Source organism: Tubulanus polymorphus, chromosome 6 (genome assembly GCF_964204645.1).
Source record: "Tubulanus polymorphus chromosome 6, tnTubPoly1.2, whole genome shotgun sequence".
Classification (NCBI taxonomy): Eukaryota; Metazoa; Nemertea; class Palaeonemertea; order Tubulaniformes; family Tubulanidae; genus Tubulanus; species Tubulanus polymorphus.
Genome location: NC_134030.1, coordinates 8,514,832 through 8,531,892, shown reverse-complemented (window position 1 = coordinate 8,531,892; position 17,061 = coordinate 8,514,832). Strand labels below are relative to the sequence as shown.

Below are 17,061 nucleotides of genomic sequence, written 5' to 3'. Positions count from 1 at the left end.
TATTCCTTCGTGGATGCGGTCTTGTCTTGGTCTCTGTGGGCTATTGCCTCATTTTGTCCATTGTCCGTCCTGTAGATGGAATCCAGTTATTTTGGGAAGTTTCAAAGATGCTTATACAGTGGAACCTCGTTACAGTGAACTTCACGGGACCAGTATGAAATTAGTGAAATTGTGTTACTTGGGACGAAATTCTATATTTGTTATATCCAATGAATCGTATCCAAATTCGGTATAACGAGGTTTCAATGTGCAAGCATTTCATCAAGTGGGCAAGGTGTCTCCGGAACCCTCGTTTTTCCACCTGTTCTTAATGAGAACTATGAGAAAATGAAGAGGAAGTTAACATGTCCATGTACAAGATAAATAATCGTTGAAAGAAATCCTTTATAGAAACGATGGAGAAAGCACAGATATAGATTTTGGTATACAATATATAGGATTTATTCTTCGATAAATAAATGCATATTGCAAGAAAAAATTAAATTTGAAAAACATAAGTACAACTATTGCGAAATTAAGGAACGCGACTATCATTTGGCAAGATTCATGTTCAATTCAATTTCCTCTTTCGATAAACCGTAAAGAAGGTCTACGCCCACTAAGCCTTCATTATCTGGCATATTAAGAATGTTTTCGATCACTGAGTCATTATCGTTATTTTGAGCCGAGGGAATATTAGAAACAAGATTTCCCCGCCCATCTTTGACTAGACTACCTTGACGATCGTCCTGAGAATCGTTGACAAACGAATTGGAAGAACTTGACGCCTCATTACATGAATTATCGATGTTTAAAGGAAGACAAATTTGTTGATTTGTTTCAGCAGCAGTTGAAGTTTGTGAAAGACTAGAAGTACACGTAGAAATATAATTTACATTTTTGCTCTCTGATCGTACACCACTGTAGCAATTATCATTGCATAATTCATTCGAACTATTGAAGTCTACGAAACCATCATCTATAGACTCGTGACTAGTGCCCTCATCACCGAGCAACTGATTTCGTTCGCTGATATGATCCGCGCCGCCGTCTCGATGCCGATTCGAATCGATCGCCGACATCGCGATATTTTCTTCGGCGCCAGCAGGTGCCAACAATCGAGTTTGTTCATTAATCGTCGTTGAAGGCGATGACTCGGGAGCCTGGTGAACGTCGATCAGACCCATCTTCTGGGCACGACGCACGCGACGCATTTGACGCGACGACTCCTGTTTTTCTTCCGCGTAGCAGCACATATACTCCATCATTTCATACCAGAGCATAATGAGGCAGAATATGCAGGTGAATGCCAACATCTGAAATACGCAGCTCATGAGTTAATAGGCAATTGGTGGTTGGAAAGGATTTGAGGCTTCGGTCATATAAACAGAAGTGAAAAATATTGTAATGTGCAATAAAGACCCGGTGAGGACAGCACAATCAAACTTTAGTTCATTTTCAAGTAGCTTTCATTTAGAGTTACAGCCTCCCACATGAAACATTGGGCAAATCGTGTCTCTTTATTGGATTGATCAAATACATTCATCATTCCTAAAATTTGCAAAATTGCGGATAGATTTTGTTTAAATCTGAGAAGAAATCCGGGTGTTGTCTGAATGTACACTCGCAAACCCGGTGGATCCAAAGGGAATCCTTGATTGCCACGGTCATGTTAAGTCCTCATTGTACAAGTTATTCCCGGCCGCAGAGAAGTGACAATATTGCACTCTCTTGACATATCTGACTTTGGCTGCCTATAAACATTGTGATCATGCGCGTTGAATTTTTTCACAATGATAGCCCACATTATGTAAAATACCTTGAGCAATCTTCCTGACATTGGCTCCAATTCGTATAGCCCAGGTCCGGCTGGAGCTGACCAACATGGAGTTTCTTTGGATTGATTCACAAAGCCATTAGCTATAGTATCCATTACCAGCCTAAACAAAGAGAGAGAGTGTTAAAAGAGATTTATCTTTTTTTAGATAAATAGCTTAACCTTAATTAGGGGCCAGTTTCTCAAAGAGACATCATTATTACCAGGTAAATTGAATATTGACGTCATCGGAAATGAGAAGGCTGTCATTAACAGCCAAATCCAATTCAAAAATCGACCCCACCCTACCACTATTGCATATAATTCATAGTCTTTCATCTAATAATCATGGCATTTACCTTCTTCGTTCCATAAATTGTTCGTAAGTTAATGGCGTTCCGGTAAGATGTAGCTGCCACGATGAAACTTGGCCATATTGATAATCTATCTCCTCATCTGAATATCGAAACAAAATTTCAACAATGAATTACAATAATAGATGGAGATCTATGAGAAAAAAGCTCATAAAATGAATGATAAATATTACCATTATCAATGATTGTTATTGTATATTCGCCGTAAGGTCGTTCTCCCCAACAACGAGCAGACGTCATCGTCCAACCAGTTAGACCAAATTCAGTCCTTGAAAAGAATATATATAAGCTAATTACAATCTTCTGACTAACTGCGACAAAAGTGGAATCATCACATTTCAATAACATGCCTAAGTTATCTAAAGCTTCTATGAACATTGTCATTGCATTGTTTTTGGACAGTTTGTCATGGCTGTAGTGCAATGCAAGACGAATGACCCCCATTTTTCGATCCCTTGTCAAGATTGTAGTTCATTTTCAAAATCAAAGGAAACTTAAGAATTATTAATAACTTGCAATCACGGTCAAGTTTGATAGAAATGTTTAAGCTTAAAACAGTTGTATTTCGAATTGTTGACCTCAAACATGAATTGACAAGTAATAACTAAACCAAAACTTTTAGGAACTGAACCCAGAGTAATCCAAACGTCTCAAATGCATTAATTAGCTAAACTAAGTAAGTGCACTAGTTTGCTTTGCATAATTCATAGGAATTATGCAAACAGGTAGTTGTTAGTATTTAGGTGCTGTTATTATATTAATCCAAATATTAAATAATTAAAATTTAAGAAAATATAGGGGTCAATTATCTTGATAGCACGAAAAAGCCTTGAGGTACTCAAGTGACTTAAGCGAATTGAACGCTTCTCATTTCAACTTACTTATCTTTGGGTCGGACGGAGGTAAGTATCGATTTTGTTCCGCTAGGGCATTTGAGATAAATAACCAGGTTACCGCGACGATAAGTTTTCACCGTCACCGTGACCTGAACGTACTCCAACAAACTGATACCGATTAAATCTTCTTCACGTACTGAAACAAGATATATCAATATTTGATGAATTATAATAAGAATTCCCTGATCCTCAGTTTGAAAGAAAAAATACAGCAGAACTCGCTTAATTCGGATGACCAGGGACTGTCCAGATTATTTCGAATTAAGTAAAATCCGAATTGTGAATAATTGTTTACGTGGTTCCAGGATAAATGGACCAAATATTGCATCTGAATTAAATGAAAATCGCGATTGAAAAAAGCTGAAAAAGGTTCTACTGTATTAAGTTAATCCTTTTCAATTCAATGTTTAAATAAAATTAAAATCTATGCTACAAATCCCCATCTACAAAATGCTTTTTATTACAAAACATACACGGTATTCATTTGATTTCAAGATGAAATGAACCTTGTGATTAAATTCATTGAAACTTACCGACAACGGTACCGCCGTATTCCATCGGATATTTCGGAAGCATTTTCTCGACTGTCACCGTTTGATGAGAATACCGAACTTGCATCGGGACCGGCGTCCAGATTTTAGTCACAGAAACCGCGCGAAACGCGTCAATGATACCGAACCCGATGAAATGGTTATGATGGAGGCCGGCTTCGTTAGTGATCCACTGTCCATCAATATCGTCTACCTACAACATGAACGCGAGTCATCTCTATACCACTTCCAAGCCGCTGGGCGAACGTTTTGAAACAAGAAAACTTAATTTAAGTTTATCAATGCCTTGAAAAACAGGTGAACGTACAATAATTGCTTAATACTGCCAACAATTAATGATATTATATAAATGAAATATAATATTAATGATCAATCACTGGAAAATTAATATATTGATAATTGAATTCAATTCAAGCCAGTCTAAGTCCAGGCTGATTTGTTAATGACGTGGTGCACATCCTCTCCCCTCTAAAATACCCAGTGCACAGCAGATATGCTTAAATACTCAGTGTACCGCTTACTTTTTTGGCGGACATTATAATGATATATTTAACGTCGCGATACGACAAACAGGGTTTCGCCTCCAACATCAACGCAATAATGCCGGCAGCTATCGGCGTAGAGGCGCTCGTTCCCGACATCTTGTTTGTACAGCCATTTCCCCCATCGAAATCCCAATCCGTCGTCGTCTGAAAATCATATCAATTTGAAAATAAATGAAGAATTGGCAGTTTATGGAGAATTACACGCTAACATAATGAAAGAGGAAAATGAAACGAAAGTCCGAAAGGTTTTCCTTAAAGCTAATCATTTGACGTTTTGACTATCACCTAATAGTCACCTCAAGGAATACAGAAATATTCCTGATGGATCATTCATTTATTACGTACGCATAAAATTTGAATCCCCCTCCCCCTCTGTATGCAAAATCAACCATTTTTTCATATACATTAAGCATTACAGTACGCAATTGCACTGACCCCTCCCCTAATGCGTATGTAATAAATGAATGACCCCTGAGTATTCCTTAAGATGACTATTGGGCTATAGTTAAAACGTCGAATGAATAAATTATTGGCTTACGGACTGCATCTTTCGTTATATTAGCGCGGGATTCTCTATATAGAATTAGCAGATCTGGATTGCGTATCGTAGTAGTCCATTGAGTCGAGTCAAACTTACGATTCTGCGTAAAAACATGTTGTTTCCACCGCTGAAAGTTGAGGCAAGACTCGCCGCGCAGAGTTCGGCATAAAATGGCGTTCTTCCGTGTTCATCAACTGCATCTGTCGGGTTTGAATGAACCATTTTATTTATAATATCAAAGTAGCAACAGGCCTTTAAATGTTTGATATGGATATCAATCTGCGGTCTGTACTTTGCCATCTTTACAAAAAATTGTCATCAAGACTTAATCAGGTCTCTTGTCTGGACCCAAGGCAATGTCATTTGAAAGTGAATAACAGTCTAGCTATGCAGGTAGCAGATTGATATCAGCATGAGATTTGCTAATATGTTGTACGTACTGATGGTGACAGTATATATGGAATTAGCGTAGCCATCGTAGTTACAATTGTCTTTATGCATTCCTCCATTACCACCTGGTATGACGTAAACAGTACCATACCCGCCGCGACCAAGCGTTACTCCTCTTTGCAGTGCTTTCTGAATCGATACGGGAGGATAATGATAATTTATATTTAGGATACAGACCATTATAGATGGTATACACGCGTGTGTAGCCTTGTAATGTTTGAGTGAATGGTACTATTGACACGTACCTGAGCTAGAACATGTGGAGCGTCTATTGTCTTTCCATCATCGCTTGGACCCCAGCTAAAAACAATCACATATATAGGCCTGATGCAAAAACCATGGTAGACTAATAATTTCGAATTCAAATCCATCATTCGCTTTTTCTTCCCACATTTCAATAAATCCCTACTAAAATTTTACCTCAGATTTTCAATGAAATTTATATCTAGTTTATGGTAAAATGCCTCGGCCTCGAGGCTGTCCGTGATTGGCCCATCTAACAATCGAATTCCCGAAACTTTCGCTTCGTAAGCGACACCAACACCGCAGAATGAATTGTTGGCCGTGGCTACCACCTCCCCAGCACACCGGGTACCGTGTTGATTGGTTTCTAAAAATACACCGGACATAAATGAAAAGATATTAGCTACACCCATCATTCACAATTGTCAGGAATAAAGCTATTTTGGTTTCAACTGATGATAAGCACTTTGTTGATTTCAAAGTTGTCGAATTGAGAAACAGCTTCAATAATATCATATACCAGTTATCCAAATTACAATTCTGATGAACTAACAGCGATATCTTAAAGAGAATATTTGTTCTCCGGTATTGCTGTAAATAGCATTTTTTGTGCTAAAGATGACCAATCAACGATCAAATTACCGTGACGACCATCGACCATTTTATAACTGGGTATGTTCTTTTTAAGAATGGTTACAGGCAAAAGGTGCAAGGTGTATGAGGCATTTACTAGAGTCTACCACGCACCAAATTACTAGGTCTACCGAAGTGAATATTGCTCATAGAAACAGCTTTCTGCCTATGATTGACGACGAAGGTAAGTTTTTGGGTATGGATGTAGGAATATATTGATACCTATTGCTGGAAATGTCATTAATATCGAGTTTAAACAGGAAACCTTCGGCTTCCAAGTAATCAGAAATGCGGCCATCAATCATGCGCAAGGCAGACATCCGCGCGTCATATGCCACGCCCACACCGCAGAAGTTATTATTGGGGGCAGCGACTATTTCACCAGCGCACCTTGTTCCGTGTGAATTCTGATCTGGAAACCAATGTGCTTTAAAATATTGAATACTACGCAAATGGATTATCGGCCAATCGAATGACAAACCTATTCATCAATGATAGCTCCAATGAATTAATCCAATCAATCGATAAGTCCCTAATGCTTAACAAACCTAATGAAGCCATCATCAATCAGTGACAATGTACTGACAATACCATCAATCATAAAATCAATCAACTATCAAACCAATCAATAAAATATGAAACCAATCGATGATAAATCAATCAACTAACAAACCAATCAATCGATGATAAATCAATCAACTAACAAACCAATCAATGATAAATCAATCAACTAACAAACCCATCAATCAACTAATAAAACACTTACAGCAAAAGTTATTTTAGCTCGACTACCCAGTAACTTTACTACTTACTTTTTGCGGGGTGAGGTGATGGATCAGGATCATCGTCATTCAAATCCCAACTCCCATCGGGCTCGTATCTTGACACCAGATCCGGGTTCCTCCATTCTACACCTAAAAAATCCCCAAAAACATAGACAGTCAGTTGATGTCCAGTCATGAAGTAGCCTGTCAACAGTTTGAAGCGTGCTGTATTGTACTACCCGCACATGACCAGTCTGCAAGACTCTGCGATTTTCCGTGAAAGGGCCAGCCCACCCTCTACCACCGACCACTTTGTATGAATAAAGTGACTCAAAATAAGATTGAAAATGAAATTGCGCAGAGAATTTGAGATCAAATGTAAGAATATAAAAGCAGAGAACTGTCCTTGTCATAGTAAATCAATCGGACAATCATTAAGTTGATTGAAATTCTAAACGAAAATGTCAGCCATAGATATCTATTCTCCTTATGATCTTTTATTCGAGCGGAGAAAAACAAAAACATTTTTTGCGGACTGATCTAAAACCTGATAGGGCAAGCTATAAATAAAGGACCTTACCATCGTCCACAATACAGACAGTGACTCCACGCCCTGTAATGTTGTACGTCATCCATACACCAGTCACATTGATATCATATCTACGATTTTTACCATTGTACTGAAATAGCATTTATAATTGGCTTACGACAAATCAGTTGTTTTTCATAAGGTTTCAGTTTCTTCAGCAAATCACGGCTAGACTATTTATGATCAAATAATTTTGTCAATGAAGCAATATAAACACCGTTCCGAGGGGGAAGTAGCCTTCAGCGAAGAGCTGTTATCAAACAATAGCTGCTGTTATAGCTTTTATAAAGCCAAAGGTCAGCAAATATTAATTCTTATTCCTAGTCTTTTCTCACTAAATGTAGACGTGGTGTAAGATTTTCTATTGATGCCGATAATATTGCTTCAATGCGTGTAAACAGAAACCCTGTATTACGCTTGTGATATTTAGACAGTCAATGCGGGTAAACAGATACCATATCACGCTAGCATAGTTTGACAGTCACAATAATTACCATACCGGTTACTTTCTTTCGCTGACAGCAGGGAAAACCTATGTATTGTTTTGCTGACACTCAGCTTACGTATCAAATTTCTGTTTGTATGGCAAGTGTTGTGATGCTGTTTCTAACACATGTCACTTGCAATATTCATATGCAAATGTGTCGCCATAGGCTCAAACCACAAAACAAAACGCATTGTAGGTAATAATCTCACCCGGTAAATATCCCCATAGGTAAAAATGCCTTCAAATTCTATCAAACTAGTGTAAAATTCTGATAATAACTGGATAACGCTTTTTACAACAATATCAATGAATACAAATATCCGTAGATATTTTATTATTAGTCTTAAACTATATTTCTCCATTTTCAACACTACAATAATATCATTTTTGATGTGTGTAGCGTGCTAATAAAAGTCATAGATTATCCGAGGTGAATATTGTGACCAACACCACACCGAACTTGAAACTTTTTAAATCTAGAAGGGGAACATTTACCCCGAGGATTATTACCTGTTACCAACAAAACCAAAAGTTTGAAAGTGGTATTCAACTGGCTCAATTTTGACAATCAACGGTATACAGTAATCTATAACATTACATACATGTCATATATATCGGTACGTACTACATTGAAGCGAGGGCACATCATTGATTAATCAAACTAGCAAATGTGCATAACGAAGGAAAGACGATTATGCTTTTAAGATTTACTCTATAGGCCAAATTAATGAATTTATTGGCCGGCAATGAAATCATTTTAATGTCTAATCAACATCTTTAGCATTTCAAAGATAAATCAAAACATCTCTTAGTGAATTCGCTCCACAAATCAACACCTCCCTTAGAGAACACTTTTTTCCTCGGAACCAAAATGTTCTCGTTCGTTCTCAACTATGAGAACCGTCTCTTAAGCGTGACACTTACGAGATGCCACTGATTCTTGAATTGCGGATCGTTGAAGCGTACGGCAGCTGGCAACGTTCGACCGACTCGTTTCAGCCAAATAAACTGCGTGAACCATTCTACGTTGTCATCGCTCTGAAACCGATCTTGTATCGAATCTCGTAACTCGACGAAATCCGGTAAACTTCCCGCTGAAAAGCCCGTTTGTTTTTCGTCAGTATGAGACCGATGCGATAAACGAAACACCCCGGGCAGATCGGCAATTTTTCCGCGAAATTTCAAATCCAAATTCTCGGCTATCTTCGCTGCTACGGCGGCGCCGCTGTCGGTGAATCGTTCGTGGTTGACAATTTGTACACCCCAACTCAAACGTTCGTCGCCCTCGCGATCTCCGGCCGATATCAAATGCTTGCTATGATTATGCGACGAGATTACAAACGGAGCTACATCGTGTATCACCAATGCGAGAAACGCGAGTCCAAATGCGCCCAAATCTGCCATACCATCTTACGTAAACCTTCCCGAACTACAATATAAAAAACTATAATAATGATAAAAAATTGTCATTTATGTAAAAAAGTTCAAACGCGCTCCTCTAGAAAAGAAACTATAAGTAGCTAGCACGGAATAGTACTATTTTGAGTGTCTGCTTGAATGAATCACAAGACAAAGATGATATGTCCACGAGAAGGTTATTCCACAGTCTGGGAGCGTATGTGGAGAACGCTCTGCCACCGTAGGAAGACAAGCTGAAAAATAGAAATGCCCAGTCTCTCCTGATGGTATGCGGTAAAAATCCCAAATTCTTCAAAGTAGATAAAAATACCCCACCTTTTGTCTTCGAGTGTGCAAGTAGATACAATCTTAAGGTGAATTTATTCATATTAATATATCCAATTTATTCATATTCTACTATATGCTTTAGCAAAAGAATATCATCGTACAATTGAAATAAAAAATACTACAAATTAAACAGTTCATTAATACTAAATTAATACTAAAAGTTATCGCAAAGTTCAAATAGGCTACATCCCAAGTTAAAAAGAGTTCATTGAACAGTTAAATTTACACTAGCTTGAATATAAAATATTCCAAATTAAAATATTTGCCAGGCGCCAAATTAAGGCGCCTGGGGCATTGTTCCGAGATACTAGATTAGTAACTGAATCTGAATACCTCGTCTTGAACGCTAACTGTTTGTATCTTCAAGTATATGTAGTTATTTAGTCCCCTGTTCCGTTTTGTGTTGTAAGTTCTCCATATCATTTATTATTCTCTTGTAAACTGTTTTCACCCTACATGATTTGGAGAACCCTAACTGTGTGTGTGTGTCTCCACAGGGGTTTGGCGATGGGCTTGGATTTTATTTCCGGGTTGTTGATAATCTCGTGAGAATGGCGCTAAATATGAACTGCAAATAAATTCAAAATATCATAGAAATACCTTGTGTTTATACTGTTTATTTATCCGCTATAAAGTTCCGATAAACAATTTGTCGTTAAGGATCATCATCAGACAGTCGTCACGCTTTACTATATAAAATCACAAGGGATGAAACGCAGTTCAATTCGTGCCAGCCAGAAAGTTGGGACAGTCACGTGACAGTCGCGCTTCTTATTTGACTGAATGCAAACCCGAAGCATCTAAGATGGAAACTATGATACGAAAAATATTTGAGAATAACTTACATTCAAATGCATTTTTTTCTATGAATTATATATTTGATCATAATTTATTCTTTATTAGTTATTAATTTCATATGAATCATAATCTGACAATTGATATCGGTCTGTGAATATGTTAACTTTTCATGTTAAAGTTTTAAATGTGATGACATCATCAGAATGTCACGTGACTGTCCCAACTTTCTGGCTGGCACAACTCTGAAGGCGTTTCATCCCTTGTTATTATATATAGTAGCGTGTCGACCGTCTGATAATGATTCTTAACGACCAATTGTTTGTCGAAATTTTATAGCGGATAAATCAACGATATAAACACAAGGTATTTCCGTGATATTTTGAATTTATTCGCAGTTCATATGTAGCGCCATTCTCGCGAGATCATCAAAAACCCGGAAATAAAATCCAAGCCCATCGCCAAACCCCTGTGTGTGTCTCCCTACTAATTAGGCCTAGAATTTATTCACAGCTGTTCATGACCACATTTCTTATCGGAACTTTATAGCGGATAAGCAAACAATATAAACACAAGGTATTTCCGTGATATTTTGAATTTATTCGCAGTTCATATTTAGCGCCATTCTCGCGAGATTATCAACAACCAGTCCAAGCCCATAGCCAAACGGCCTCAGCCTGTATGTAGACGAACGAGTAAGAAGTTACTAATAGTAGCGTAAAGCCAGGGTTCTGGATGATCCTAAGCTACAGTTTACCCCCAAAATTCAAATGCGTGCCCCTGTGACAACATTGAAACAAACAGGCTTACTCATAAATAAATATCAGCGGAAACTTTCGGTTTGTGGTGTTGATCTATTTTGCAGCATTGTGGTGTTTTTTGACGTGTACTTTCGGTGATGACAACACTGTGGCGGCGCGTGACGTGAAAGTACACAATGTTTGGATTGTCGTACATAATGTTAGTTAGAAGCCCGACAAACTGCTTGCGGTTCCGCGCGCTTGCTTCTCGCTTTGTATCTATGAATGGTATCACGAATTTTCATTAAAATATTTTTATTCCAAGCGAATAATTGCCTAGGCACGCGACGGGGGGGGGAGTTTGGGCGACGGGCAGTAAACTGATAAGAGTGGAACCTCGTTCGAACTAGTATACAACGATTCATCAGATATAACAAATGCCATAGAATTTCGTCCCAAGTAAGAAAATTCAATTAATTTCATACTGGATACAAAACTCTGAAAATCGGCATCGGCAACAAAGCATAGTCAGGCCGGGTCCCGCCTTTCCCAATTTAGTTTCAACGACAGACCCTCGTATTTGAAGTTTGGGATGAACTGTAGCTCAAATACGAGCCCCTGTGGTTGACGAACACGACATCACACTGAGCCCCTACGTTTTACCCCTCTCCGTGTACCGCACCCGAGGTCACCCACCGACCCTAAATCTAAATCCAAAACCGTAATTTAAGACGTTGCAAAGTGCTATTGTGGCTACTAAAGTATGGCGATTGATTCGGGCCATGAAAAAGAAGAAAAAAAAAGATATGCGACCTCGATCTGGTCTCGTGTTCTTATGGCCCGAGAAAATCGAGAATGCAGTAACTGAATACAGATTCTGAAATACTGATATATGATTTGATTATGATTTATGGATCATAAAGAGTTGATGTTATAGAACATAGTCGCAACCTATTAAGTAGTGTTAACCAAGAGACAGAAATATCTTTTATGGCTAGCCATTGTCTCCGGTATCACATGACTCATTAAGATTGATGGCCTTTTCCTCGGCTAATGGCTTTGAGTTCTGTAGGCAATTCATCGTCGTATTTTACCGGATATCATAAGGTTGCAACAAATAAATGACACTTTCCGTTATCTACAAAAGGTTTTATTTGACGCACATGCTATCAAATTCTTCCGACCAAAATGTCAATGAACTCTCATTGGTGTCCGTATTACCCCCAATGCATGGGCGGAACACCCCAATCAGACTTCCACTTAAGAAATCAATTAGGATTGCTATCAAAAGTGATTATCTAGAAAACACCTCCAAGTCATTCAGAAAAATGTTGAAATTAGAAGATACAAGTGATATTTTCTTTTCAGTGAATATTTATTACAGAAATGGACAATTTAGATTAACACGTCATAGACTGTGATATGCGTTGATATATCATTATTCGACAGTGCTAATGCATATACGTAACCGGAAAATACGCCTAAACCCCGCCCTAAATGCAGAATTTATTAGGCAATATAAGATTGGATTCATAAACGAATTAGCTGCCGCCATCATTATGAAAATACTGCGAGCACGATAAAATGAATCCTCGAATTTACGACTGGTGAATTTGATCATAATTGCACTTATAAGCATCGGCGTCCAGCAGACGATGAATACTATCGATACTATCAGCAGTAATTTCGTGGTTTTTAGTTCTTTACACCGTCTCATATATTCCACCGTGCAGACGGCGACATCCATTATTCGACGAGAATTAGTTCGGTTCGTCCACCAGACAAGAGCGTAGAAAACTATGATGAAGAATTCACAAATCAATACCACGATACCACACGACATCAAATGCGTTTGGTTGAACGCATATTCCAGCGAGGACATTATCGGTAGGTTATTGAAGAAAATGGCCGGTAACGCCGAGGCTATTCCTAATAACCAAGCTGCGGTTAGAAGAATGACGGAATGCAAGGCCGACCGTTTGACGCGATAGATTAAAGGCCATTTCGCACACGCGTAACGATCAACGGAAATAGACAACAAATGGAACACGGATGACATCATCGAAGTCATATACAGTACCATAAGCGCAATATAGATATTAGAATTCGCGAACTTCTCTCGAAAGTACATCCATTTGAAGAAGTTTAACAGTGAACAGAAGCCGACTAGAATGTCAGCACACGATAAGCTACCAAGCATGAAATTAGTTTGAATCTGCAGCTGCTTGTTTTTGGCAATTGACACTAGTACTAAGCAATTACCGACGAATATGACCACGAATAGCATAACATCTCGACACGGGTAGAACACGTTTATATTCCAGTTGAATTTGCTGTTCGTTTCATTCAGCATTTTATAGATAAGTTGTCGAAAAGGTGTTGTATATATTTTTCACGAGCAGTTAAATTGGAAATCTGAAATGCTAATTAAAGATCGACAATGAATTTATAAAACATATAGATCACGAACTATGCTGAAAACCTTGCGGCAACATGGACGGCAAGACCCGCATAACCCTGATTAGAAAATCTGTTCCATGCAATCGATATTTCTTAATATTTTCGAGTGCTTGAAAAGGCAAGGTATATTGGGAAAACCTTTAAACATGTGCTCTTTTTGTACGGTGCTTTACCTACCTTAAACGATGGCTGCGGAAATGCAAGGACTTCCACCGGCATGATGCTGCTCAGCGCTCCTCACACGCATTTTCTGACGAAATGTTGACGCCTCTCACCTATTACTTACGTCACAAGCCAGAACTAATCATAACAAGCTGTGTTTATGAGCAGAGTTGTCAAATGTTGTAACTTCCTGCAATAGTTTATCCCGGTTTTGATAGACGATGCGAAAATTCAGCCAATTTATTCCGATAGTCAGCTTACCGGTATTCATGATTCTAATTATCATCTTAATTCCCACGAAATGACGAGATTTGCCGAGATTTACCCCCCTCCCCTCAATATCTAATACCAAAATTATTTATATTATTGCCATAAATTGTTTTTACTCAGTGATTAGAGGTTCCACGAGGACGCTCCTAACAGATTTTACACGGTACGGTGCTGTTTTATTCAAAGCTGGTAGATTCTTTATCTGTCAGATATGGCTTCTCATGGCTTTACAGTATAAGCTGTTATAACGAAGAACGATAGAAATCAAAACGGGTCATATTGTAGATGAATGCGTGTGAAGTTAACAGTTCAAAAATAACTTCTTTCAGGGATCGATCCAAGGGGGGCTACAGGCGGTGTGAAGCCCGTGAAAATGTCAAGTTGCCCTCAAAATTTTATTATGTGATATGCCTTATTTTGGAGGTGCACCCCTCCCTGAATCAGAAAATGCAAAAATATCGTTTATTCTTCTATCAGTGGGTAGGTTGCCGTAAATAGTTTTACTGGACAAAATTTTTAGTCAGGAATATGATTAACAGCTAGTAGACCACAATAATAAAAGGAAATTGAGGTGTTTGTACAATTAACTATAAGAAAAACTATATTTTATTCGGAATCCCTGGAATTTTACAATCCAATGTCGCCATCGAAGTCCGATTAGCAAAGTTTTCTGAGCATGGCTGCGCCATTTCCAGAATCAAATTTTAAATCCGATATAATAAAATGTTTTTATGATGTTGATCTCAGTGCCGACATCACGATTTGGTTAAAAAAAGATATTTACGAGAAAGGAGTTTGGTAGTCGGTCGGCCACATATATATTTTCGAAATTAGTTATTTCACCTAAAATTTTGAAAAAGGGTCGGTAGGCGATTATATTTTATTCTGAAAATGATTATTTGAAATGGGGAAATATCGGGTCGGTCGGGCCCGAGAAACAGGGTTTTCTTTTGGTGTGGCCTTATTGGAGACGAGTATTTTACAGTTATATTCTCAGTTCGCAACGGAAACGTCTGCTTACCATAACATACACGATGAAGTTTATGGCAGAATTGATGGCATTTGAGTATTCATTGGTCAAATAAAAATCTGTCCCGAAATCTCGCCAACCGTCTTCGTCCACTGGTTTCGCAGATCCCAGTATATCGGGGAAACTATAAATAACATCGATAACCATTTGAACAGAATTGCAACAAATAAACAAGATGGCGGCTCCAACGATCATGACAGTGCTTTGTACATCGATGGATTTCTTTCCGTGCGCGTGTCCTATTTCTTTTTCTAGTGATTTTGAGTAGGAAATCAATTTGTGAATTAAAAGGCACGTAAAAATTACGATACCAGCTGATGGAAGGTAAAGATGGATCATATTAACAACGAATATCAAATTTGCTCTATATTTGCTAAATACTCGATATTTTCTTTCCAGTACGTGTTTTCCATAACACGGACTTGTAACCGGCTTTCGTGCGAACGTGTTATAGGCATACACAACGTGAAACACGACAAACATTAGAAATGAGACCACGGAATATACAATACAGTGTTTGATTTTCCAGTATCGCCGAGCTGATAGAGGCCAGTAAACGTGAATAAAACGATCGAATGATACCAAAAGTGTAACGACATTTCGCCATCTCCAAAATAGCTGTAAAGAACTGTTGGCAAAAACGAACATGGCAAACGCCCCATCGTCAAATTGGGTTTCATATACAATTTCCGGTTCATAATATATGTACTTTGATGCAATAACGCCTATGTGGTAGAAAATCGTCGACATCGATACACCAATATCAGCCACAGCCAAAACGAACAGCGTCAGGTACGCTGAAGAGGACATCGAACCATAGAAAACTACGGCGCAGACAATATTGAGAAAAGTGCCGACAACTCCGATTGGCCCAATGCCGTACAGATAATGGAAACGTTTCTTGTACACTGATGGAGTGTTGAAGCAGATATCCGTAACATTAGACATCCTAACTTTCCCAAAATGAAGCCTTTCAGTGAACTGCTGGTGGGAGTGAATGGTGATATTGACTGCGATGCAAATAACACCTTTAATTGGAGGTGATTTGGACATAATACGATATAATGGGGAAATGATTGATGCATGAAGTCACCAGGATACTTACCACGATGATTACGTTGGTGCTAAAAAAAAACAATAGACGATTAATAGCATTTATAGAAACAAAGAATATATAAGCTTATATATGTACATTTATGTTACATCATCATCACACATCTTGCCAATGCAGGCTGAGTTCATATTCATATTCAATAATATCACCACTGTTTGTTTGTATACTGTACGTTATATCAAATATCTCCTTACATGGCATGGGAAGCTTTATTGTTCGTTTTACGGAATGAGGTGCTTTGCCGTCAATTTGTTTACAAGGGCGGATCCAGGATTTTAAAGAAGGGGTGCTCTTCCGGTCGTCCCCGAGAAATATTTGAAAAACTGGTCTGTTTTTCGTGCATTCTGTTTGTTGATAGGCACTGCTTGATCATCTCTTATATTCGAAAATGTACCTTGTCTTTGAAATGTAGCAGTGAAAAACTGGAAGTTTATAATACGGAGAGAAATTTACCAAGGGGTACTGCAGCCCCCAAAGCATTGGGACTATATTTTCCTCTTAACTTGATCAAATATGGATTGTTTGTGGTCCATCTTCCTTTTCGTCAACTCTCCTATCCTATAAACACAGCGCTTGTTTCACCGGAAAGAAATCGTAGGCTCTTTCTTCTATATATTTGGTGGAGTAATAATATGAAATGTTATACCCAGATGTGTCAAGATCACAAAAGAGGTTTCCAGTTGTCTACTTCCCAGTAGTTAGACCAGACGCATAGATGATATACGTAAACTAGTGCCTGTACCAGACGAAGAGTTATATATTCTCAAAGATGTTGCGTAGATTTCAAATTCATGTCCAATAATTAACAAAATTGGGTGTCCACACATTCATTCTAGTCTGTATATATACATACCTTCGTTCTTAGATAAAGTTCAA

General features: G+C 38.3%; 1 protein-coding gene across 2 annotated transcripts; it reads right to left on the bottom strand.

Annotated features, from left to right (window-relative positions):
• Window positions 1–466: 466 nt before the first annotated feature.
• Window positions 467–11,311, bottom strand: LOC141906747 (proprotein convertase subtilisin/kexin type 7-like). 2 transcript variants are annotated; one of them, XM_074796064.1, is made up of 15 exons: window positions 11,220–11,311; window positions 8,793–9,297; window positions 7,373–7,472; window positions 6,841–6,942; window positions 5,573–5,762; window positions 5,398–5,452; window positions 5,143–5,281; window positions 4,799–4,902; window positions 4,138–4,305; window positions 3,599–3,809; window positions 3,051–3,201; window positions 2,343–2,437; window positions 2,155–2,251; window positions 1,799–1,919; window positions 467–1,295 (listed from the first exon to the last, which is right to left on the bottom strand). In XM_074796064.1, exons 2-15 carry the CDS (start codon window positions 9,270–9,272, stop codon window positions 531–533), a joined length of 2,778 nt encoding a protein of 925 aa, XP_074652165.1. In that variant the 5' UTR covers window positions 9,273–9,297; window positions 11,220–11,311; the 3' UTR covers window positions 467–530. The 2 variants fall into 2 exon arrangements, with proteins under 2 accessions (XP_074652165.1, XP_074652166.1); XM_074796065.1 differs by having other exon boundaries at window positions 8,793–9,312; window positions 11,220–11,268.
• Between the last annotated feature and the right edge of the window lie 5,750 nt (window positions 11,312–17,061).

Coding starts and splice junctions, on each gene's coding strand:
- LOC141906747 (XM_074796064.1), bottom strand. CDS start 9,272: ATGGCAGATTTGGGCGCATTTGGACTCGCGTTTCTCGCATTGGTGATA. Junction 5,453..5,572: donor AATTTCATTGAAAATCTGAG/GTAAAATTTTAG, acceptor GATTGTTTTTAG/CTGGGGTCCAAGCGATGATG. Junction 3,202..3,598: donor ATACGGCGGTACCGTTGTCG/GTAAGTTTCAAT, acceptor ATCTTGTTTCAG/TACGTGAAGAAGATTTAATC.